Consider the following 25,861-nt stretch of genomic DNA (forward strand, 5'->3'; position numbering starts at 1 on the left):
TTAGCAGTTATAAAAGACGCATCTTATTTATTGCCTTGTATTCAAGCTGTGGGGTTTTCTGCGTTTTGCACGAACTACTTTATGGTTTCCTCGATTTTCCCATTTACTTTTCAATGAATGAAACAAAGTAGAAGCTGCAGAGTGGACTTGTATTGGAGCAAAGGAGACAGCGATTGCACCTTCTGGCGTCAGGAGCGTCCAAACAGACGGGAATGTAGAGGAATGCGGGGATTGACGTCAAGCGCAGCAATAATGAACTACTATGAAAAGTTTGGATGGTTTGCTGGCATTCCCACAGCCAGGGCACAACAAGCAGAGTGAAATTTTCTCTGGAGTACTTTGTTTGTTCTCAGTTTTTCCACTCTAAATATATATCAGACTAGTTGGTATACTGGGGCCACATACTTTGCCTTACTCCTTCGTTTTGTCATAAATAATTGTGCCTTCTGCCTAACCTTTGATTTACGATCGACTTAAAGACAGCATGGCATCCCCACAGCATCAGCAACTGCTGCCTCACAACACAGAAGTGAGCTGTGACTCAAGTGGAGATGGAGGCGTCTCTGTTAGAATTGGCAGCAGTGTCAAACACAAACACGGAGGCGGGCCACTCAGTTCAATCGGTGGGGGCTTCATCGGGGGAGCCAAGCACTGCAAGTACAGCATTTCCTCTAGCTGTAGCTCGGGAGAGTCTGGAGGGAGGAGGCCAGTCGTCAAAAGTTTTCGAGCCCAGCGGAGGATGCCTCAGCTTTTCGAGAGATCTGCAGGTCATTTCTGGGATCCAAAGTTTGACTCTTCAATTCTGGAAGAGGCCTGCAGAGAACGGTGTTTCCCTCAGACTCAGCGTCGCTTCCGCTATGTGCTCTTTTACCTGCTCGCTGCCGGTTTCCTCTGGGGATTGTACTTCGCCGCCAACCCCTCCCGCTGTGATAGGGCTGTTTTCCTCCTCCCCACTGCTTCCTTCCTCCTTTTCTGTATCCTTCTCTTCCTTTTAACTTTTACCAAGCTCTACTCTCGCTGCTACAACCAAGCGTCTCTGCTGCTCATCTTTGTGACCTTCATCCTGACTCTGGCCCCCCAGATCCAGACATCCATCTTCAAAGAACAAGAATCTCCCACATCTACACTTGATGTGGAGGAGTTCAGTGGCATTGGGCCCGAATACAACCTGTCGTATGACAAGCTTGTGGAAGAACGCACCTGGTCCCCTTGCCTTTCACCTGTCGGCAGCTTCTCCCTCTGCATTGAAGTTCTTCTTCTGCTATACAGTGTTCTCCATATCCGTCTCTATGCCTCAGTCCTGCTCGGGTTTCTCTATTCTGTCTTTTTTGAGAGTTTGGGCTGGCTGCACCTGACCCATACTGGGCAGAACTGGAGCTTCACCTCTCCTTTAGGCTGGGAAACACTAAGCTGGTTTGGCCCAGCCAAAGCCTTGCTCCACCTTTGTGCTCATGCCATCGGCATCCATCTGTTCATCATGTCCGAGGTGCGGTCACGCAGCACTTTTCTCAAGGTGGGACAAGCTATCATGCATGGAAAAGATCTGGAGGTAGAGAAAGCCTTGAAAGAGCGAATGATCCACTCTGTTATGCCCAGACTTGTGGCCGATGAGCTAATGAAGCAGGGCGATGAGGAGATAGGAGATAACTCAGTTAAGCGTTACTCCACCAGCGGTGCAGCTGCTGCCATCTCCAGCCCTAAAAACAATAAGCGGAAGAAAACTTCCATCCCCCGGGGCCAGATCATCTTCAGGCCGTTCAACATGAAACGGATGGAGCCCGTCAGCATCCTCTTTGCGGACATTGTGGGTTTCACCAAAATGTCTGCCAACAAATCTGCTCATGCACTTGTTGGACTTTTAAATGATTTGTTTGGACGTTTTGATAGGCTTTGTGAGATCACTGGCTGCGAAAAGATCAGCACTCTCGGAGACTGTTACTATTGTGTGGCTGGTTGTCCTGAGCCAAGAGCTGATCATGCCTATTGCTGCGTGGAAATGGGCCTGGGCATGATTCAAGCAATTGAACAGTTCTGCCAGGAGAAGAGAGAAATGGTGAACATGCGGGTGGGCGTCCACACTGGCACTGTGCTGTGTGGGATCTTGGGCATGAAGCGCTTCAAGTTTGACGTCTGGTCCAATGATGTCAATCTGGCAAATCTGATGGAACAACTGGGCGTGGCAGGAAAGGTCCACCTTTCACAGGCCACAGCCAACTTCCTGGACGACCGCTACCAGCACGAAGATGGACAGGTCATCGAGCGAATCGGACAGAGTGTCGTGGCTGAGCAGCTCAAAGGTAAGCTCTGACAATGAATGACGGTGTTGAGTAGACATGGAGTGAATCAATTGTGTGACGATTTTAATACTGCTGCTCCCATTTTACATTGTTGCTTACACCTGCCTCGACCATGAGTGACATAGGCCATATACTATGTGGTCAAAATAACACGTTACATTAGGGTGTACACCATTTGAGAGCATAATCAAGAAGTTTCCAATGGAAAACAATAATTTAGCATTGATGTTCAAACTTTAAAAATGTTGGAAAGAAAGCACACTTGATTGATCCCCTCGGGGAAAGTGCTGTGGCAGTGGGCTGCCACCGTCATATCTATTTAGTATGTTCAGCAGTACTTGTTACCACTCACACAGAAAACTTCCCATCAAGAGAGCATATAAGATGTTCACCTCTCGGGTAGATTAAAAATGTGACAAAAGCAAAGGCATTTGTTCTGTTGAAGGCTAGTGAAACACAGGGCTTCATCATCATCATCATCATCATCATCGTGTGTCATGCCCAGGACTCGTACACGGACAGAAACTGGAGTTTGTTATGAGTGCCCTCTGTGGCGTTGGTGTTGTGACTGTATCGCAGACAGACGCCATCTTCTTTCCCGTCCCTCCCTTCACCGTGTCTCTGCACACTCTTTGTTCTCTTTGCTCAATTACATTGCCTTCCAGACGTCCTCAATGTGTCCTGTTCTCTTAACCTCGCTCTGAACCTCAGGGATTGCTTTACAACTTGATGCTACTGTCTGCCTCTCTAATAGTTTTGCCTGCAGCTTTATCTTCACCTCTCTGTCTTTTCTTCCCCTGCCTTTAAACTGCCTCACTGCGGCTTCTATTTGATATATTTATGCAAATGGCCTCAGTGTGGCTAAATGCTGGCTTAATGGCTCTTTTCATCATTTAAGGCCTGCTGATCCATTATCATCCATTGTAAGTGAAGTGACTGTCTGACTAAGGTTTTGCAGATGGCGTTTGTCTGCCCTTTTGAATTAGCTCTTCAGTTGTTTTTTTTGTTTTTTTTTGACTGAGTTACCTCGAAGGCTGCCTATCTTATTCTACTAGATGTACAGTATATCAGACAGGGTTAAGTACGAAATGGCAATTCACACAAATTACCAATTCAAGCATACACATGAATAATTTGTGGGTATGAATGATCAATTTATTTCAATGCCCACAGGACATTTAGCAAATAGAACATGTTCCTTTACATCGATACTGTTGCCAGCAAAAATAAGATTGAGTGAAAGCCTCTTTTGTTTACCAGCGACAACAGGTGATTTATGGGCTTCATGTCTCAGATTAATCAGTCCTTATTTTTCATTGTCAGCATGCATGTGTTATCCTCGGTTTGCTATTTTCCAACTTCCACTCGCCGTATCTTAACGGTTTTCTTGGCTCCATCATGTATACAATTGTCTGTTAAGATCGATCCTCTTGCTGTTGCTTCGTGCCATTGAGCGAGCTGGCTGTTGGATGAGGAGTTGTTCTCCAATGCTATAAAATATTCTTCTGTTTCGTTCAGTGTGCGTAACTCACTTTGGTAGCATTGCTGCCAGGAATGGATCCTGGCGAGGTCTGGTCCTTGTTGTTTAACTCAGGAGTAAATTGCTCTGAACTAGGACACCAGTCTCTCTCTGTTTGCCCTCCATCTATTTTTGATATCCTTTCAGAGTAAGTGTGATATTTTAGATTTTCACAAAGTGCCTGTGAGTGTTTTCACTGCTCCACTGAAACTTCAAGTCACGTATTTTTCTCTCGTCCACCCGTGTGCGTTCACAAAAGCCCTCCGCTGTAAGCTATTTATGGTTGATTGTAGCTGAGGTTTGCATGGAGTGCTGCTGCACGTGGTCAGTTAAGTGTTACAGCTGCATCTGTTGCCCCTCCACTGTGGGGCTGAACATACTGTAAATTGAAATGCTGTGCTTATAATATTACATCTCAACGATGTAAGGCACTTGGACATCATTTTAGATTGGCGTGGATTTTTTTCCCCCCTGGTTCTGTAAAGTGCAGTTAATAAAACATCACCATGTCCATGTTCCAAATAAGGAGTGTCTGACTAAACCTAATTAAATCTTTGTTTACCAGTATACATATATATAAGTATAAGAAAAAAAACAACCCACGATAAATAATGCGCTTCAATGAAAAGGAGAGCTCCTCCAAGATGAAAAGTCATAGATATTTCACGGCCAAAATAAACTTGATTAAATTAACGAAATCCCCAAATATTTAGGTTTCAAAATACCACCCAAAAATACCAATAAAATAACAAAGACTCAGGAGAAGATCGAAGGTGAAAATATAATTTGTACCAAAAGAATTGGGACTGTTGATAGTTCTTTCATCATAACAGTTTATTGGAAGAAAGTATTCTATATGTTAAGCAGTTGAAAACTACACATTCTACAAAATATGCATTTGGTGGGTGTTTAGATGGATGGGATGAGACTACAGTAGTGTAGAATGAATTCTAATGAATGAAGTATATATTAGGTACAGGTTGAATCAAACCGTTTTTGTACATTTTCCATACGGCAAATAGGAGCTGGAAGAGATTCCATATCAGTGTAAAGCACCTGTCTTATTTCTTTCCTTAGGTGCCTAACACAGAATGATTGCACCTGCAGAAGAGTATCCCTCTGGAGGAGACTGTGTGTGTGTTGCCCTATTATTTTTCAGCAGAAAGCAAAAATCCCCACATGGATCCAAGCATTTTTCTTCTCTCCTTCACAAAGTCATTGTTTTTAGGGGAAGGTAAAACCTTTTCTGCTGCTGTTGACTGATGATTGTGGATTATTGTAAAACTAAAAAATGATAGTGCAGGCATAATCTGTAATAGTATTACTTGATTATCAGCTTTCAAAAGTAGTGCTCAAACTGCTTCAGTAATTTAGTGAAAGCAGCTATGATTTGTATTATTCTCATCATCTAAAGATGTGAAAACATTCTTCTTATTGTGACAAACATCCCTGAAAGAGTCTTGCAGTGCAGAGCTCTAATGGTGATTTATTTGCTTCTAGCGGTTACTATTGCTGCTTTGCTGCGTTTACTCCCACTGCTCTCATCGTGTGATTTCTGACCACAGCGGGGCAGATTTTTCTGAGCCAAAACGCACTAAAGCCCCACCGCAAGCGAGCTGTTCAGCACCACCGAAGTGACAGACATACTACATGGAGTCTAATGGCCCCTATGTGTGGATCATTTTAATTGGAGTTTTGGCCAAATTCAAGGCAGAGTTTCCATCCGTGTGTCTTGCAAATGGCTGTATCCATCTTGGGGTGGCAGAGTGCTGGGGGCAAGGAGGGGTACATTCTGGACATTAGAGATTAAAGGCATTTATTCAAATACTTGGAATGTGGACATTTCCATCCCGGGGTGTTGTTGAGTGTATTTGAAAACATTCTCACTAATTCCAAGAAACACCCTTATCTCAATTTTCTTAGCCTCCTATGTCCTCCTGAATTCATTAACTCAGCTGTGGGGAAGAAATATATTTGCCAAATATCCCCAAAATCACTGCAATAAAGGGGTAATTGCTGTGTTTTCCTTTGGTTTGTGTTGCTGCTCGTTTCTGCTGTCCCAAAATGAACCCCCCCCCCCCCAAAAAAAAAGAAAGATCTCTTACTGTCGGTCTAAAAGGGTTTTTGTCGCTCTTCATACTTCTCCCTCATTTGTATGCACCTTATCTCCACTTCCTGGTTGTGAATCTTTCAGGCTGGAGCTGTACCTTAAACTGAATGAATAATAAGAGAGAGATCGTAATGAGTGGTGGAAACTCTGGCTTTGATGATGTGAAGAACACTTTAATTAATTTCAGCTCCTGACAGCTTTTTTTTGGTAAAAATTCTGAGCTCCTGTCCACTAAGGTTCATGTTTTTTTTCTCTCTCTCTATATATATATATATATCTTATTGAACCAAACTGCTTCATCTTACTGCATGTTCTCATATTCAGTTTGAAAATGTAAGATTGACCTTTTTGTAAGTCGTACTGCTGAGCAAAGCTGTTTGAAGCAGCTCCATACAGTATTACCTTTTCTCACGCCGCTCTCCTCTCATTGCACTGCAGCAGATTGCTAATTAAGCAAGACTGAGTAATCTCCTAGGCTAAAGTGATTAATGTTAGCAATTCTCTATCATGATATCTGCCCACGCTGGCCTGGTGCTATCCTGACCCCAGAGCGCTTCAGCTGCCTTCCAGCCAGTCGGTTTTTTTTTTTTTTTTTTTAATCACGGCAAATCATATTGATTGCCTGTAATGAGGCTGTCATGGCTTTGTTTATTTATGGGGAGGCAACAAGGGAGATGGCAAGAACAAAAAGTTTCATGTCATGCAGATATCAAAGAAGCTAAGTAATGCCAAAGGTTGTGCAATCGGTAGCACAGAGGACACTTTGTGTTGTGGTCAGTGGCGTTCATATATTTGGCTCATTTCCTGGCCTTCAGAAGAATGATTGACGAGTTACATTATGATTTACTCAAGCACAAAGAAGAGCTTCGCAGCGAATGGTCCTCGTAATGAAGGCCCTGCTTCCGTCTATTGACGTCACGTCACTTCTTGCCTTGCAGCAGTTATTGGTTATCGAGACGACCATTTGCACATTGTGGAGACACGATCACACGTTCATTTCCACACATTCCGGCTGCGCCGTGTGAATGCTGTTCCACAGGGATGTGCCATCAGTTAGCAAAAGTGCAGGGTATTTGCCCGAATCTCAGTGGAGGATTGCTTATAATGGCTGTTACCTGTGACCTTGGCCACGAGAAAGGAGATTGGTTTATGAGGTTATGTTTAAAGAAGCAACACTGTGACAAATGAAGGTGAGAGAGATGATGGAAAGTGCACAACCGTGGGTCTGGGGAACTGGAGCTACGTTTCTTTGCTCAGTTGTTTACACTGTTGAGAAGAACTGTGTCATTGATTACATTCGTAATTATTTCTTTTATGAGTTTGTTACACAGGAATAAAATGGAATGATTATAAAAATCACCAAGAAATAAAAAGGTTGATCTTCTGTGAAACTGTGCAATTGCATCTACAACACCCAGTTTATATGAAACCGGAGCCTCTTTGTAATGTCGACAACTAAATGTTTGAATGACAAACCGACCGTCAGCTGTTTTTGAACATGTTTGAAAATCCATATTTAGCTTCTACAGATCAGCTGTAAAATCACTTCAAATGTAGTGTGCCCACATCTCTGTGGGGCCGCGTTAAACACTATCACATAACATAAACACGCCACCTTATACCAATTAGATTAAATGTTCTGCTGATAGTAGTGTCGGCTCTTGGCAGGCAGGAGGGACGCAAGCTGAGAAGAGAGATGATTTTACCCCGTTCTCTATAAACTTGGATAATGTTGATCGCTGACATGAGGTGTCACAAAATAAATCTGCCACTTCTTCATGCCATCGTAATTCTATCTTTACTGTATTTGTGTAGCAGTTATTGTAGCTGTACCTACCGTGTGATTGCTTCCATTGATGCAAATGACAGGTTTTTATATCGCCACGATCTTCATGATAAGGCCACATCCAAGAATCTGTGAATCCATCCATCCATTTGTTATCCCGCTTTATCAGACTTAAGGTTATACTGGGTTTCGGAAGGGATCGGCTGACTATCAACAAAGGCAGAGAGAAGCACATGACGGGGCACATTAAGAGAGCCAGACACGTATACATACACTTTCACCTTTGGGAAATGTCTCACCATCATTTAATCTCATATTCTTTTTTTTCTTCTTCTTTTTTTGACTGTGGGAGGAAATTGGACTACTGGGAGAAAAGCTATATACACAGCAAGATTGCCACAGAAAAGCTTGGACGGATGTCTGATTGTGAGGCGAGAGTCGTAACGTGTGCGTGTGCGTGTGCGTGTGCGTGTGCGTGTGCGTGTGTGTGTGTCCTCTGTCTACTTGACCAAAAATTGAAACGCTTTGACTTTTTCACCCTAGTATATACACAGCTGTCTTCTCCTCCTGCCGGCAGTCAAATACCTGGCATAGTTTTCACCTCGACTCTTGAGCCCAAATCAGCATGCACACACAGACACACACACACACACACACACACACACATCTGACTCAACTGTCTAAAGACGAGGAGGGTTGATGGTGAAGTGGACTCTATAGCCACTGGAGTGGCCTAAATGCTCGGCGGGGTTATAGGAGGGATGTTGTTTAGAGCGTAGTGTTGGTAGGTTGCGGTGGTTAACAAGGTTCTTAAAATAAGCGGTAAGCACATAAATGGATTAGTATTAGAATGAATTCCGTGCTTTTGTAGTAGCCGTTTCATTAGACATCCCAGAGGAGGACACAACTGCGCCAAAGCTGCCAAGGGAATGAAATGGCCAACCTTCATTTTGCGCTGCCCGAGCTCTGGCGAGAACACCTTGGCTCTCCATGGTGGATTACAGCGCTGCCCAGAGAATAATGGCTTAATACATCACACGACATTGTACAGTGTCACTCTGCACTGGGGATTATAGTTCAGCGCAGCATGGCACTGTGGCCTGCAGCAATGCAATCTTACTATTTATCGCATTTGTCTTCATCATACTGAACAAATCTGCACACCCTCACCAGCACGCTTTGTAAACATGGGGCCATCATGGCAAGGTTACTGAAGGTCTACGACATGGTGATTAGCTGAATTATATAGCGGCGTTCAATTAGGTTATCTGCTGTGTCAAGCTGTGACTCAGCAGGTTGACAGAATCCCTCATTTAGGTGAAACGTGCATCAAGGGTATTGCTTGCTGCTTTGGCCCAGCCGTCAGTCACAGATTTGTACTCACCGTCTGGATCAAGAGAAGAAAACTGAAAATCACATAATTTCAAGAAGCTACAAATAACCTTATCAGCTGAGCCTTGTGGTCTTTCTGCTCGGGTGATACTGTTAAAGATTTTGCTCTGAATATCCATGTTTCCTGTTGTGCTCTATGTCCTCCTGAAGGCGACAGCTGTCCTATAGGCCCACTGCTCAGGTGTTACACCTCCATCTATCCTGACAGTGATAAAACCCCAGGGGCACAGTGGATGAGAGAACCTGATAACAGCCACACAGCTGTCAGTCTAATAAGAAGCCACCCTTTACAAGTCGCTGACATGGTTGAATCTGCCGAGCAAACAGCGTATGTAGCCTCCGCAGTGGAACATGATATGAAACATGTTGCCTCGCGGACGGTTTGACTTTGTTCAGATGTCTCTTGGCTTTTTTCCCTCATCTCAGTTTGATATGAGTGTGAAGCCAAGATAACGTGTTACTGGTGAGAACTGAGCGGCTGTGTCTCGGTTGGTAGAATGATCCTCTCTGAATCAGAAGCTTGCAGGTTCGATTCCCCACCGTGCTCTATCCACATGTAGAAGTATCCTTGAGCAAGACACTGCACTTCAAACTGCTCCCAATGGATGCATTGAGCACCTTGCATAGCAGTCGCCTCCATTTTTGTGTGAGTGCAATCCATTTGGCATCGGCTGTACTGCAGGTATTCCTTTAATATTGCTACTTTGTGTTTTAAAAAGTCACCAGTGCTGCAAGATGTCATTTAAATAACTTTATTTCAATTCATATTATTAGAACAATTTCAGTGAAGAAAATAGATGTGTTGAATTGTAGTAAAACTGTATGAAAGAAAGGAATGAACAACATTGTTGGACTTTTTTTTTTTTATGATCAATCAGAAATTATCCACAAACACAATTTTGCTATAGACTCTGGAAAAGTGGTGGAAAAATATGATTTTCCTCGTAATCTAGTAAACCCATAGCATTTAAGAGTGTAACATGTAGACTCACCTGAGGCATGTCACAGGCTTCATCGTTTTGAAAAACACATCTGTCCGTCCCTGGTAACTGTTCGTTTATGCTCTCGGGTATCTGATCCGTTGAGTTGGTAGTGTATAGTGAGCTTTGTGTTTGTGTTTGAGTCGCTCCATTAGGACATTGAACTACTGGGTTAATGCAGGTAAACTAATGTAGTGCAGCCATGCATTGATCTGTCTATTATTCCATGTCACTCAAAGAGGTTGGGTGCAGTGGAGGAACGAGAGTGTGCTGATCTGAAGGATAGTTGATATAACAGCAAGTGTTCTTGATCTAAAGTCCACAAAGAATTTTGGACATATGCAGAACTTTTTTTTTTTTTTTTTGTCATAAAACGGTGCATGAAAGGATACACATCAAGGATAATACTTGACGCACAGTTTGAAAAACACATTTCTATGAATGGGAAATGCATGCAAACCCGATTACCAACAGAATTACAATCTTTTCAGAGCCTTATTTGGGGGCAAAACTGAGACATTTAAAAAAACAAAAAAAAACAAACCTGAGGATAATGTCAACAATTCCAAAACACAGTGAGGATTTGTATAGGAATTATCAGGCGGCTTTCTTACAGACAGCATGTAGCAGGCCAATTTGTTATGCAGTAGGAGTTTTCACATATGCAAATGTGAGCTGAAGATCAGCTTGTACATTCTCCTGCAAACATGACTTTCCCTCCTGTGGAGAGTGCACCAGAATAAAAATGAAACAGGCACAGTGGAAACGAGGAAAAGACGCCGGAGACTATGGTCATAGCGAAAAAAAAACAAGGCTGAATGAAATGGAAAAGTAAGATGGAATGATGGATAGTTGTCTCTTTAAGGTCTGTCCCATTCAGTCGGGGCTTATGTGCCGCCGATTTCTCCAATCATAACACCCTCAGCATAACACTGCACATGGGGTAGGGACGACTCCCATCTGCAGCCACACACACACACACACACACACACTAATTCCAGTTCAGCACTCTGGGCCTGCAAAGGCTAATTGCCATGGCAACGGGCCATTGAAAGGGGGTGAGGGTCAGTTGGCTCTTTTTAGACAGAAGGACTGGTGCGCTGATGAACAGAAAGGGGCCAAACTGATTTTATTCAACTAAATCTTTGCCTTTGGCATTGTGAGAAAACTAAAGCTAGTTAGGCCTTCCCATTTCTTCAAAGGACATCTACAAAGAGACAAATTGCATGCACTCTTGAGCCAAATAATTGTAAATCTTAAAAAAAAAAGAGCCAAAGAATGCATAAGTGGATTTTTTTCTTCAGCAGTTGTTATCTCAGTTTGTGATTTTTATTGAGATCTCCGCGGGCACAGTTTTAGCTCTACTGTGCTGAACTAAAGTAGCTCTCTTGTGGTCGCTCAGACACTCGGGTGATAAATTGCTATCATGAGTCATTGATGCATCCTAAGCTTTTTTTTTTTTTTTTTCTTCTCCCTTTTGTGATCAAGGGCACAAATGCCAACACTCCTCTTAACAGATGCACACCAGCTTTTCGTGGCATTGATGCATGGCGCGCTCTTAAGGTGGCACACTATAACCTCCAAGTGCACCGCCACCGCACACTGCTCAGCCATGAACGCTCACTTTTGCACTTTTTGGTCAGGAGTGCTAACTGCAAAACCCCCACACGCACGCAGCCACACCCTGTCCTTTGTTTGTGGGCTGTAGTCACTCGTTAGGGCGCACAGTGGGAGTGAATGTGTGATAAATGGCTGTGTGAATTATGAATGAGGGATGATGATGATGGGGAGCCAGCGCCAGCCGGAGCCTGCTGCTTGCAGCGCTCAGCGTGCACAGATCGACTGCACAGTCGTATGTGTGCGTGTGTGTGTGCAACGTGGAATGGAAGTGTGATCGATTCCTCAAACGCTTGTGTTTTTATGTTTACTCTGCACATGCATTTCTGATGGATTGTGTTTCCAGAGATTCCGCCTGTGAAATGAATGTTGGGTAATCCGAGTCCAGTTTTAGCCTGATCCTCTTAGCGGTGAAGAGAGTATATTGAAACGCTTGTCTCTCACACCCAGCCTGTGGTTCTATTAGACACTTTTTTTTTTTTTGCCTTCTATTTGAGCAGTTAATTTCCCGCACTGCTGTTTATACTGCATTTTTTTTTTCTTTGTAAATCGTGTCATGGATATTACGTTTCCTATAAACCAAAAGCATTATTCCCTATCCCCTATACCCGAACCATGGTTTAAATCCCTTCCCACAATCTGTGTCTCTCTGTACTTTTCTTTGCAAGTATCCCCTCGCCCCAACCAAGCCACCTCTGAGCCTGGTTCTGCAGGTTTCTTCCTGCCAAAAGGGAAATTTTCCTTTCCACCATCACTTGTGCATGCTCCAATGGAATTGTTGGGTTTTTCTTTGTAAAAATGCCTTTTAAATGACTGTTTTGCATTTGGTGCTGAAAAATTAAAAGGGGAATTGGATTGATTATTTGTGTGAATGGTGATAGGTAAACCTGAACCGTAGTTTATGTATCCCTCCCTTCTGCCTAATCATTTTGACCCCAGAGGGGATCAAATCAATGTCTCTTGGCGAATGAAAGTACTTCAGCTCAAAAACATAAAAAATATTTTAAAAGTGAAGCCGAGCTGTCATCTGTCACATATAATGACATATACATGAAAGTGAAACTCCTACACTACACAATCGACTCGTCAATTTTTGGTTGAATTCTGATTCATTTTTGTTTTCAGCCGATCCATATAGCAATAAATTCCATTTGTTGTTGTGTGACAGCTTTGAAAAATGCCGTCTCCTTTTTTATTTGTTTTTCTGCATTGCAACATTCTATGATTCCTTTCACTAAAAACACAACATTTTCGATTCTCTTATTTGAGTTTTAAATTTTCTTTCATTTTTTTTGAACGATCAACATTGTGTTGGTGTGAGTAGAGGGTTTATTACGTTCATATTTATGACTATCGCCACTATAAGCGATATCAGTGTGTTTATACAGTGAAACAGTCCAATGTGTCAATAGGCTGATTTGTATTTGGTTGAAATGTGGAAAACGTTTCTTTTTAGCATTAAAAAATGAAGGATTACTCAATTTAATATCGGGGAACGATGAGCTTATCACAAGGGAAAACAATTACTTCATAAACATTTGGGCTCCAGTCGAGTCATTTCTGGATTAAATGTTATCTTCACTGTCAGACTGCACATCAATCCATCAGTCTTCTATACTTCTTCATAATAACTTTTATTTGGAGGCGCCTTTCTCAACACTCAAGGATACTGTACAATCATTCTTCATTCAGTCTTGCTCTGGAGCTGATCAGCACTAACTGTGTGATCTTACTCTTTCTGTTGCTGCTTTCAAGCTCCAACCCTTGTCTATTCCTCCCGTACTGCTTCATCCTTGCTGCCATCCACAGCATTTGAGATGTTGCATTTGGAGCAGCTTGTCTACAGCAGTGTCCAGCACTTATAGCTCGGTGCTCATCTATTATCAATTAATTTTTCATCGCAAGCCAACATGTTTGACTGTCAGGTGTTCCTGAATTGTATCCACCATGTTCCTCTCGTTTCTGAGGTTCCCATGCTTTTGCAACCCTGGCAGCGGAATATTACAATATATAAGCAAGAAAAACAAATCTTAGACCAGGACTGTAAATATTCTGTTGAGCCATGGACACTTAATGTTTAGTCTGTATTTAAAGTGTAAATATGACTTTTTTTCTTGATGAAATTAGCATTGCAGGCATGAATGACAGGATAACATTCTGATCATGTGTTGATTTAGTTTTTACCTCTTTTGATCAATTTGGTGACAATAGCACTCACTTGTAACCGCATTCTCATAATCAATGCGATGTTTTGTTTTGTTTTTTTCCCCCCCAGCCGTGTATATCTGGTGTGTCCATTTCATCTCCCGTATGGACTGAAGTCCCTGCCTCCGGCTCATCCTCTCCGTTGGCTTAAGTTCACGGCAGCCCTCCTGCCTCCTTTCTAGCTGTCAGCTGCTCCTGCAGCCACATACTTTATAGCCCCAGGAATCCCCCTGTGCTGTCACTCCTAAAGGCCATTGCTGGCTTATGTGTGTGCGCGCTAAGTACTTGATATATTCCCAACGGGGGTCATCCCCCACCCTTTTATCACTTTCATTTTGTCACTTCATTTTTTTTTTCTTCTGTCGTCGCTTCGTTTTTCCTCCCTCCATCTTGATGCCGTCTCATTCGCTAACTGTTGAGTCATCGTGCCGCATCTGCTGTTTTTCAAATGGCACCTTTATCAACAGTGAAACATTACAGCAATGTTTATGCAAGCAGGTCTCATATCAAACTGCTCCCTGTTCACCTTATTGAGCCGTGAGAATTAATAAACATGTCATTGCTGCTTTTCGTTGGGATGAAAGTCACAATGCAAACGCAAACATACATACACTCTGTTTGTTTTGGGGGCTTTTCTGTGGTTTTTCTATGTGGTAGAAGCTCATGTTGTTACGGGCATCCTGATTTACTCGTGCTTTATCATTGGCCTGTTCTAGATAAAGAGTCCTCACGAAATGTGCTCGGCAGATCGTTCGCATTTTACCATCAACCCCCGTGAGGACGCCATCACTCGCAATGGCGATTGAACAAAATCTGCAGAAGGCGAGGACAGGTGGCGTACGGGAGGGAGGGAGGATTGTTCTTCGCTATGATCATCAACCCCGCAGCCACAAAAGTGGCCACTAATCAATACGGGAGTAGTGTTTGTAACTGTGGGTCAATAGCGTCTCTGACTGAGATTGTTTAGCATGTGATAAAATCGAACTTCAATTATAAACACGACTGAAAAGGAAAAATGCCTGACAGTTAATTAGTGGTGCACGTTTAATCATCTTTTTTTGGGGTCTGTCTTTAACTGATTTTAAAACTATGACTGAATATCACATTGGCGGGTTTTTTTAGGGACCTCTTCAATTTTGTGTCACCGCACTTTATGGGATTCATATTGTACAGGGTTATGTTGCAAAGGGTAATACGGGTTTATTGGGAATATATAAAACATATTGAGACTTAGCTGACATACCAAGGCCAAGAACAGAGATCATCCCAGGATAAAGCATTAATCCAATACAATAAAAATGCAGTTTAATGATACATTATATAACAGTTTTTCCTTAAAGGAGGACTGATCTTTTTTGTATTTATGCTCTTTGCCAGACATTTTCTAGTCTACTGCCTCACTCATAGACAGAATAAATTATTAAATGTTGTTACATAGATTAAAGCAGGGGTTTACATAAGTGGTAGTGAAATGTGGGAGGATGAGCACCGCGCAAAGCGGGAAAACCATATTATTACAGGTTTGTCACTAAACAAACTAGTTTTTGTTCAATGCTGACTTTCTAATGATTTTCACTTCTAAAAGGTTATTATTAATAACATCTGGGATTCATGGGCATTAAAAAAAACAAAGTTTCTTACTCCCATTGAGATACTTTTCAATAGATTAGTGTCAATGATTTTTTTTATTATATTTATTGAATCTAAATGTATTTACTGTTGGTTTTGTATAAAAGTTTGTATTATAATTTCAATTAGTCTCCATTACAAAACTCTAAAATGTGTATTTTATTCAAATAATAAAATGGTTTTAACCCATATCTATTTGTTTTTCATCATGATTTCTTCTCAAAATTAAGAAAACATTGCTGGGAAAAAAAATCTTTAGCCCCCCCAAATTTTTTCTGCTGTTGCCCGGCCCCAAACTTTAAACATCCCTCAATTAACGTGTTTTCTATTGTATTTTAAGATGTGTTATTTGTTTTTACAATGTAGTTATTATAATCGCATTCATTTTATGTATATACTGTATAAAAACAGATTCAATTAGGCCTTTATTTCAATTCAAAGGTTATGAAAATGATACGTTTTTGCTATTAAAAATCCTCGATAAAGAGACTCATTGCGGGGGGGGAAATCAGCCGTTTAGACAGATGTGCTGAATAGTAAAGTAGCCATATGGTCATCATTATGTGCGAGGGGGAAAGCAGAATGGGAAATTAGCATTCACAGGGCTGCTTGTGGGTGAAGGGTGAAGGAAGATGGTGTTTTAAAAAGATGAGATGGAAAGAGAAGAGCCCTCTATGCTTGCGATGAGGCAAATGGATATCAGCGTGAAAACAAAAGAACATGGAGGATAGTTAGGTTAGAGGCAGAGAGAGAGAGAGAGAGAGAGAGAGAGAGAGAGAGAGAGCAGGGGAACGAAAGAGACACAGTGAGCCTGTGAGTGCGATTGACAAACGGGGGAGAAAATACAGGCCAGTGAGCAAAGGAGAAGGGGGGGGGGGGGGGGTGTTAAAGATTTTGGAGGGATGTCAACTGTATCTATTGTTCTGCCAGCAGACCGTGGCGGCCTGGGATTGTCGATGGATGGAGGGATCGGAGGCACGGAATACAAAAAAAGAGCGCAGGGAGCATGCGAGACAGACGCAGCCAAGCGAGAGTTAAAGACTTTGGAGAGATGTCAAGTGTTGCTATTGTCGTTTTGAGTGAGCCACGGTCGGGCCTGATTGAAGCCAGACAAAAAGCAGAAACCGAATATGGACAGTTTGTTTAAGTGCCACTTTTGTTTATGTCAGTGGCAGACCAAAAAGAAGGGAAGGATATTGTTTGAATCTCTTGATTGCGACAGGAAGAACGACCCCAGAGTGGCCTGTTGTGCCGACAGAGCGTGTGTAAGCAGAGAAGAACTGTGACGTAGTTCACAGTTTGGACACACGTTTTCATGGAAAGCTGGAGCTGAGAAAGCCCAGGTGTTGTAGAGGACCTGCTGTTTCTTTTCTAGGAGCTGCGGCTTATATAACTTGCGCTGAGAGGTCACTGCGGGTTATCGTGGGTCCGAGTGTTTGAGAGCTCTGTTGATTTAGCTGTGCTTCACAGAGTTTGGCGTGTACACATTAGAAGTGGCTTCAGCTCGACACAGTCTGCAGCATTGTGTTTGCCAAGTATTTGGTGCAACTTCAGAAATGTTTAGTCGTGTTCTGTCTTTAGAAATGGAGAGTTTTTCCTCCTACATGGGTACTACAAGAAGTCCAACCCTACTGCACGGGATTACAATCATTGTGCAACCTTAAATACTTATACAAACCACCATGATCTGTTTGGCAAAAGTTAAAGGAAGAAAAACTACAATTGCACAAGTAATAAATTACCTGGGAAAAACATGTGCTGCTTCAAATCTGTTTTTGGTTTTCAGGTGAAGTAAATGAAATGGATTTAGAAACGGGAAGCTTCTGCTCTATTGTACTAACAAAGATAAACTTAAAAAAAATTGAGCAGCTAAGAAATACATCAAAACTTTGAGCAAAACTTTCATTTTGAAGTTGCCTCACAATCACTGCTTCCTCTCACATTGTTATATTCTGGTAAAATGCTAAGATTTTGAACAGGAGATGCTGCAGCATTTCATTCCAACTTCAGTCAATCAATCAAACTGTATTTATATAACACTTTTAGTACAATAAAATGCAGCATAAAATGCTCAACAGGGTTAAAATAAAAACAGAGTGAAACCCACCCACCTGCCCATTGTACGGAGATATCGAAGATAACATAAATGAAAAATTCAAAAATCTTCCAAGGTAAGAGTGAAAGGGGAACATTAGTTAAGAGCCTTAATTAATAATAATAAAAAAAAGCAAGGTCTTGAGCCTGCCTTGAAAAACATGACAGTTCTCTGCAGCCCTCAGGTTCTTCAGCAGGCTTTTTCATAAACGAGGTGCAAATTACTGGAAAGCAGCCTCACCATAGGTTCTTGTATTAACGGTGGGAGTGATTAGAAGGCCGGTGCCGGAGGACCCGAGTGTTCGTGATAGGCCAAAAGATTAAAGTAAATCTGTAAGATAAGAAGGCGCAAGACAATTAAGACCTTTGAAAACAATAAAAAGAACCTTAAAATGAATTCGAAACAACATGGGGAGCCAATGCAATACCTTTAAAACTGATGTAATGTGCTTTCTGGGCTGGTTTAAAACTGGCACCCAGGTTCTTTACTTGATCTGATGTTTTTAATGACACTACCTAAATGTTTCTCTCTCCCAGCTCTAGAACCGATAAGTAAAACTTCAGTTTTGTCTGATATTACATAGTGTAGATCATTTCTTTGTAGCAACGATGCTTGTCAATGCTGGAACCTCTGTATTGTTGGATATATTACTGTTATGGAACACATACAGTTAACAATCTGTTTGCCTGTTATATTTGTGTGTGTGTGTGTGTGTGTGTTCAGTCAATAGAGAAATGTGTGAAACATCCCTTTCTATATATTATTCATAAGGCAGTGTGTGTAATCAACAAAGACGGCATGTTAACCAGCCTTCCTGTGTCTTAATGGATAAAAGATTAAGTTGTCACTCATTATTTGAAGCGAGTCGTCATTCTGTCTTACATGTTGTTTGGCTCCCCACAAGGAACTTGTGCTCCGGAGAAGTTTTCAGCTTTGAAGGGGAAGGTCACTGCTCACCCTCCTCTCCCAACTCCCACTCATCTCTGCTTCTCCTTTGCTGTCAGAAATGACTGCTGGAGTCGAGTCCCCCATGCGATTCCTTATGAAAAATGCATGTGTGTCATTCATGCTTTTTCTGATTGAATGGGTTCACACAGAGATAGCAGAGACATTCTTTTCCACCATCACCACAAACCAACATTCAAAGATGCTCTATTCTTTCAAATGTTTCTCCTTTAAACATTTTTTTTTTTTTTTTTTTACCTCTGTGCAATCTCTCACTCTCTTTGACCCATTCTGTCCTCTGTGTCACAATAATGAAGTTCTCCTAAGCAGCCTGTCATGCTGTACAGGTTTTCCTCTTGTTCCTGCTGTCCTCTTCCCCCCCCCAACAGGGACAGGATGTGCAGTATATTGCTGGATGGAGACACAGTGGAGGCAGGAGGAGGAGGAGATTGTGGCTGGCATTGCCAAATGGCATGAAGAACTGCACAGCCTCGCAGTGCTTGTTTCCCTGCGCCACCTGCTCCACTGCCCTCCTGCTCCGGTACCTGGCCCCGCAAAGCAAACCTGTCATTATGGGAAGATCAGCCACCTGGTGTGTGCGTGTGCGTGCGCACTTTTCCTTATTTCTAACCACCGAAATCTGTTTGCACTGTTGCATTACGGGGCCAAATAAAGGTACAACATGAGGTAAAGTCAGAGTAAGTAGTTAGGACTAAATTGGCTAAATTGACAGTGGTTTTTTTTTAAACACAACTTGTGGGCGTATTTGTCTGGTTCTTCTGCACAGGTGTGGAAATCAGGTTGATTCCCACACAAACCCCTGGGGATTCACGCCTCCGTGCGAAGAAATTGAGGTCGCCATAGGAAAATTCATTACATTATTAAGGGAGGCTGGAATAAGGTTAGGTAATCGATGCCTTGTAGTTTTGGCTCTTCTTGGAAAAGGTCTGCAGGAAGTCCATGAAAGTCAATGCAATGACCCTCAGAAAGTAACAAGTGTGTGCGCGTACGTGCATGAGAGCACTGTGTCTCGCATATCTGCCAAACATCCATCTCTCTTTGTTGCCCTGTTTATTCACTGGTGTTAATGAACCTCGCTGGGAGCATCGTTGGCTTCACAGCCTCACTTGAATCAGAAGAGAGAAATGGGGGGGGAAAAAAAGGTTTGAGATTATATGCTCAATATATTCAATGTTGGTGCAGTGGTCATGTTTATTTTTTCCTTATCCTTTCCCATTCATGTTTTCCACTTTCACACTCATAATAAAGGTAATATCTAATAAAACACCACCAGTCCATCACATTCAGACACTTTTACCATTAAATCCATTGTAAATATGTGCATTTTACCATTTGACAGCTTGTCAGTTGTTTGTTTATTATGTTTTGATTGGAGACAATTCTTGATATTTATTACTCTTGAATATTCTCATTTTATATCTTTTGTGCAGTATGGAGCTGCTGTAAAAACTGAATTCCCCTATATGGGATGAATAAATTCGTATCCCCGTTCCCGTTAGTAACACGTTGTTGTAACACAAGATTTTGTCTTTTGGCTGTAGTAGATAGGACTATCCACAGAGCAAAGTGGATAGTCCTCTCTTTTTTAATGTCAACAAGTTCAGGTGCAGTGTACCTCTGTGAAAATGTATGGGTGAATGCTTGGGTACAATGGCTCTTCATTATTTTGCTGCTGGTGAGTTTACATAAGATGCCGCATATTGTTTCCTGTGGTTTACATTTCACATAGTTGTTGCTCTTTTCTTTTCTTTTTTTCCCGTAGCATTATAAACCAGTCCCAGTTTGCTCTTTATGCAGCAGAATGCCATTAATTACATCCTGATGATGTCAGAGATATGGTGAAAACTGTGGACGTATCAAGGTTAGTCCTAAAGATGAATGGTTAAGGTTAGAATTAGGGGCTTATCACAATGAGTCAATGCACTGTCCTAATAAGGACACACAAAATTGTGTGTGATGAATAATTATTATTTTTTTTTAATCTGCATATTTGTTTGGCTCACTCAATCTCTGCACAAATTCACTCTGAACACTGTGCAAAGAGGGTTCAGGGGCAACCATTGTCCCACAAGAGCTGGGACGTGCTCTGACGAGGTGAGAGGAAGGGAGGGGTAGAGGTGACGCTGTTATTTGTTTGTAAAGTGTTTTCTCGTGTCGCTCTCGTCTGTCCTGAACAAAGGGAGATAATGTGACTGGGCTCTCATGGGGAAAGGTTATCTTCTGTTCCCTGTCAGCCGATCGCACAAGGCAGGACTCTTCAAGTCCCGCAAACGTTTAAAAGCTGTCACTAATGATGCTTTTCAATTAGCCCAAGGTCATTGGAGACACAACCAACACACTCGTACCTGCTTCAGAGAGCGTCACGCAGATGTGACGTGACAGACAGATTGTCAAAAGCAGAGACGTTCAGCAGGAAAGCAACCGGAGACATCAGCTGGAATATAGAGAAGTTTCCAGACCTCCCCCCCCCCCCCCATGACAAGACCTTTAGAGCTCAGCTTTAGTGTTTTTTTTTTTTGTTTGTTTTTATGTATTGTGGAGTCAGCTGTGGGTCAGAGCCTGAAGCTACTGTCCGAAAACGCTAAAAACTCCACACAGTTGAATTAGGGCCACTTTGTAGTGTAGTACTCTTGCCACATGGTGAGATCGTTGTTGGGCGGGTTGAACCCGTCTCTGTGGAGTTTGCATAATCTCCCTGTACGCCACAAAAAAATACATTTGAGGTTAATTATTAACCCCAAATTGTCCCGAGTTGTGATTGGGAGTATGTGTTGTTGACCTGAAGTGGTATATATGGATGAGTTTAAGGTTGGATTGTAAAGATGAGACATTGTTTGTCTCCATATAGACAGAGGTGGATGGAAAACAAAGAGCTGCATGTAAACTAATGGAATTGCTCCCTGAAACACTCAGATATTCCACAAGTCTATTTCAATTCCTCCATTCTGGCATGTGAAGTAATTCTCTGAAACAGCCTGTCCGATGCAATCAATCTAATGTATGTCCTCAATAACCTGCAGAGGACAGACATGGATTTCTGACCCATTTTTTTCCCCTCCTTGGTAACATACCAATGGGTCAGTGGTGTCTTGATTCAGAGCAAAGTGTCTAGTTCGGTTTTGGCTTGAGATCTTTTCCATGTGGTGTTTTTCATGTTCTTGCTGTGCATGCACGAGATTTCTATCAGTACTCCACGGCTGTTATTGTATTCTTCACTTACGTACATTTCTATTTTGAGTTTGGATGTTTTCTCTGCAGCGTTCTTTTCTAACATGTTTAAAATGGTCTTTTTTTTACTCTAATGTTTCTAATATTGGCTCTGTTCATTTCATTCACCGTGAAATATTCTCTGCTTCACAGTCGTTTTCTTTTTTTTTCTCCACTCCAGTAGTGTGCAGGAATGCACATTATTAAGCTTGAAATACTTCATTATCTTTAATAAGCACATACTGTATTGGGGAATAGAGGCTGAATGGTCCACTGCTTTCAGTTAAGACGGATTTGGCACGGCCCCCAACTTTTACAGTTTTATTATTAGTCTGCGGGCGCCTTTTGCTTTTCATTACACGATTAGCATTTACCATGACTCAAAACATATTAATAAATAATGAACTATGGTTGGCTTACTTGAGTATTTATGTAGGCTTAAGGCTGAAGAGGACGTGATGTTTATCTGAATTAATGCTCCAAGTCTGATTTTTAAAAAGACAACAAAATGGTTACATTTCATAGTCACATTTCACTCACCTTTTCAAAGAAAGAGCGTCTGATGCATCTTTACCTGTGGTACTCAAGCAAGTTAAGAGGGTGCTGAGTGCCAATGGAATTCAACATATGGGAGAAAATGGAAGAAGACAGAAAAGACAGAATGGGAGGGGAAAAGCAACCCAGTTGACCCAAGAGCATAAACAGAATTCAACGTGTATCATAGTCGGAGGCAGAACATAATTTAATTAGCCAGCTAATGGAATCACACAGTGCTGTGTGTGTGCATTGCGAGCATTTATGTCTCTGGGTCTGACTTAAGCGCACTGTCACATATTCTCATTTTCAGAGGCAGTCAAAAGCTCTCCGCGGTCTCCTGCTGCCTCTTCTCATCGGTGCTGCCACTCTGCATCACTGGCGCGGGGAATTAGTTTGTTGTTAGTGCCGTTTTCTGCCTTCATTTCCCATCTCTGACTCTCATCCACCTGGCTATCGATCTAGTTACAGTGAAGTCGTCCATCTACACCTCCACTTGTGTTTCTATGTCGGCTTGACAGGGTGTGTAGGTGGTTTGAGTGGGTGTTTTTGTGAGTTGCACTTGTGTTTACTTAGTTTTGCGTTTGCTCTTTTCAAAAATGATTTTGTACATATTTTGCTTTTGCGTTTCAATCTTTCAAACTCAGACTGCATGCTCATGTGCCACACGTATGTGTGGTCTTTGTCACAGATTGGAGGCCCTGGTTGGCTCAGTAGAGACAGTGACACGCCTGACTGAGGTGCTCAGTGGAGACAATGCTCGGAGCCCGCGGCTGCAGGTTCGCTGACAGTTGAATAATGCGGCGACGCACACGGTCACAGCTACTTACCTGTGCGTCTGACAGATAACTGTTACTGTGGTAGTCGCTTGTCACAACACGGCGATGCAGACAGTGAAAGGCTGAAGAAGAGTTCAGTCACACACACTCGGTCTTTTCCTCAGTATGTGAAATTCGACGGTTATGGATTCGAAGCCCTGGAGTTCAGCTGACTGTGTGTTTATGATTATATCACCGCACCAATATTGGCAGGAAAACCCCAAACAAGAAGTGAGCCATATGTCTGCAAGAACAAATATGTTCATTGCTCAGTTGGGAGCGTCTTCTACACTATCCTGTGTATATGTTCATTTTGTTGGTCATGTCAAGTCTGATTCTCCTTTAATGAGTGAATCTCATAGTTGAACAAATCTGTTTTTAAATAGTACTTAAAGCATTCATGTGGTCATTGCATGGTTCGGCCAAGGTCTTTGCTAAACTTTTCAAGCGGTAGGATTTGATGAGAAAAAGTCACAGAAATACACAGTATATGCTCGAACATACACACCACATACTTTGTTGGGGTGATGGACACGTAGTGATAGAATACACAGGTGTTCAAACATTTAGCGGATACCTGTTGAATGTGAACATGGCTCAGACATCAGATGTGAAGATAAAAAAATAATACAAAATTCATATAGCTGTATCCAAGATTCATGCTCTCATTGTAGAGAAAGTCACAAAGAATATAGATGAATATGCAGTCATACACATACACAATACATACATTTATCCTCAGGCTATGCAAGAGGAGAAGCGGAATATATATGAGGATGAGAAATGACTAAGTATGTAATAACCTGTAAATTTATACTATGCATACATGTTGAGAAAATAGAATTGACTCATGTGCCCGTCCTTGGTTTTACACGTAGGAAAGATTGATATTCACTGTTTCTTCCCTCTTAAAACCTTTTCATTTATTTCACAGTCCTGAGTATGTCCCGATACAGCTCTACAGCCACCACTTTTCTCATCTCTGCAGAGATTATGAAACCCAGCGTGGCCCTGGTACAATTACGTCTGAAAATAAGAACTGATCTTTCACTGACACCCTCCCTCTTTTTCTCTTACTTTCTGTTTCGCTTCGCAGGCCTCAAGACATACCTGATTTCTGGCAGAAAGATAGAGCCTCATTCTCACTGCAACTGCTCCCAGATGGGATTGTCCGGGCCAGAGCACGCCGATCCTCGATGTCCGACGGCCCGAGTGTACACCCCCGACGGAGCCCCCTCGGCCTGCACCATCCCCCCAGAGAGGGCAAAGGTTAGTGGTAGCTATCTCATAGAAAAATCTGTGAAATTCTCAAATATGTCGGTTTATTTCTGGGATCTTTTATCATTGCGCATCCACATTGCCTGAGGAAGAACTGTGAGCTCTCGCACTGCACATCTTTGATATCGTCTTTGCCCTCTGTGTACTTTTGTGTTGGTGTATCAGAGCTGTGATAAAAAAATGTTAGTTTTTTTTACACGCAATGCGGTTTACATGGCGTTGTGTGAAAAGGCATCCATATATTTGCCTGTTGCATTCATTGTAACCTTGTGCACCATGTTTATTTAATTCTGTCGTCTCTTGGTGTGACTGCATGTTTTCACACTCGCTCCATGTGAACCCTCCCTTCTCCTTGACTCAATTAGAGTCTGAATCTGAGAACAAAAGAAGGATATCTCATTAATTAAGCAGTGAAAAGCGCTGTTCTCTCTCATAATAAGACGACATAATAACTGACCTTTAGTACTAATTAACCCAACATGTCCATACATGAACGTCTCCTTGGTGCTGCCTTCAAGTTTTTCCGTTTGCGTCCAAATTATAGCCTACAACAAGGTAATGGACTGGCCAAAGCCCCGCAACACATTAGTCCTTTTAATTACCATCAAACCGCTGCACTAATGTGCAAGGGTCACATGAAATGAGCTCTCTCTCAACACACAAGCACTCCATGGTGCCTAGAAAGATCTCTTAGCTCTCTGATGATACAGGCAGACGGGCAAAGTGTAGTCAATAGAGGGAAAAAAGGAGGGATCGGGAAGAAAGAATGTCGAGGTGCTAAAGAATTCATACATGTCATCAGTATGGTAATGAATTATCTCAAGCAGAAAAACTGGAAGCCTATAGGTCTCCAGCCTGCAAGCCTAGGACTGATGACCTCTCATTAACTGCCTTGGAAATTGTGCGTGACTTTCACACAAATTCAGATAGAGCTCACACTGAACCGTCGGGCATCATCAAAAGGCTTATTAAATTTGAGTGTGTGAAAGGACCTTTAGGGCAGCCGTGGTAATAAATGTTTGCATGTTCAATTATAGTGCAAAAGCCTTCTGTTTATATTTACATTAGGGAGGGTGTAGAGACATATTTGAGCATGTGAATGTACTGTATCTGTGTCATGGTCAATCATACCACAATATAACTATAACAACACACTCAAATGACCCTGAGCCAATACAGACCTCCTACACACCACTTTCACGTTTTTCCTACTGCTGCTGTTAACATCCTCCTCACTGGTACAAGATATAGATTGAAATCTCGACAGATGCAAAGGAAATTATTTTAACCTCTCAAGGTTGTGTTTAAGTGACATGTGCAATCATCTTTGTTGCAATGATCCATTGCCTGTGCTCTTGTGGTAGCTGTGTTGTCATATCAGCACCCTCTATCTCGAGCATCTTTTCATGTTCTTCTCTGCTCGTGTGC

At 42.1% G+C, this 25,861-nt stretch overlaps 1 protein-coding gene across 1 annotated transcript in view; it reads left to right on the forward strand.

Annotated features, from left to right (window-relative positions):
- Positions 1 to 484: 484 nt before the first annotated feature.
- LOC308141124 (adenylate cyclase 9) overlaps positions 485 to 25,861 on the forward strand; it is a gene marked incomplete at both ends in the record, with an annotated part of 30,869 nt that continues 5,492 nt past the window's right edge. Inside the window, 2 exons of the mRNA XM_080511147.1 lie at positions 485 to 2,297; positions 24,252 to 24,424. Of these exons, the coding sequence (XP_080367273.1) occupies positions 485 to 2,297; positions 24,252 to 24,424 (1,986 nt within the window). The remainder of the gene's footprint in view (positions 2,298 to 24,251; positions 24,425 to 25,861) is intronic.

This window comes from Blennius ocellaris, assembly GCF_963422515.1.
Source record: "Blennius ocellaris genome assembly, chromosome: 16".
NCBI lineage: Eukaryota > Metazoa > Chordata > Actinopteri > Blenniiformes > Blenniidae > Blennius > Blennius ocellaris.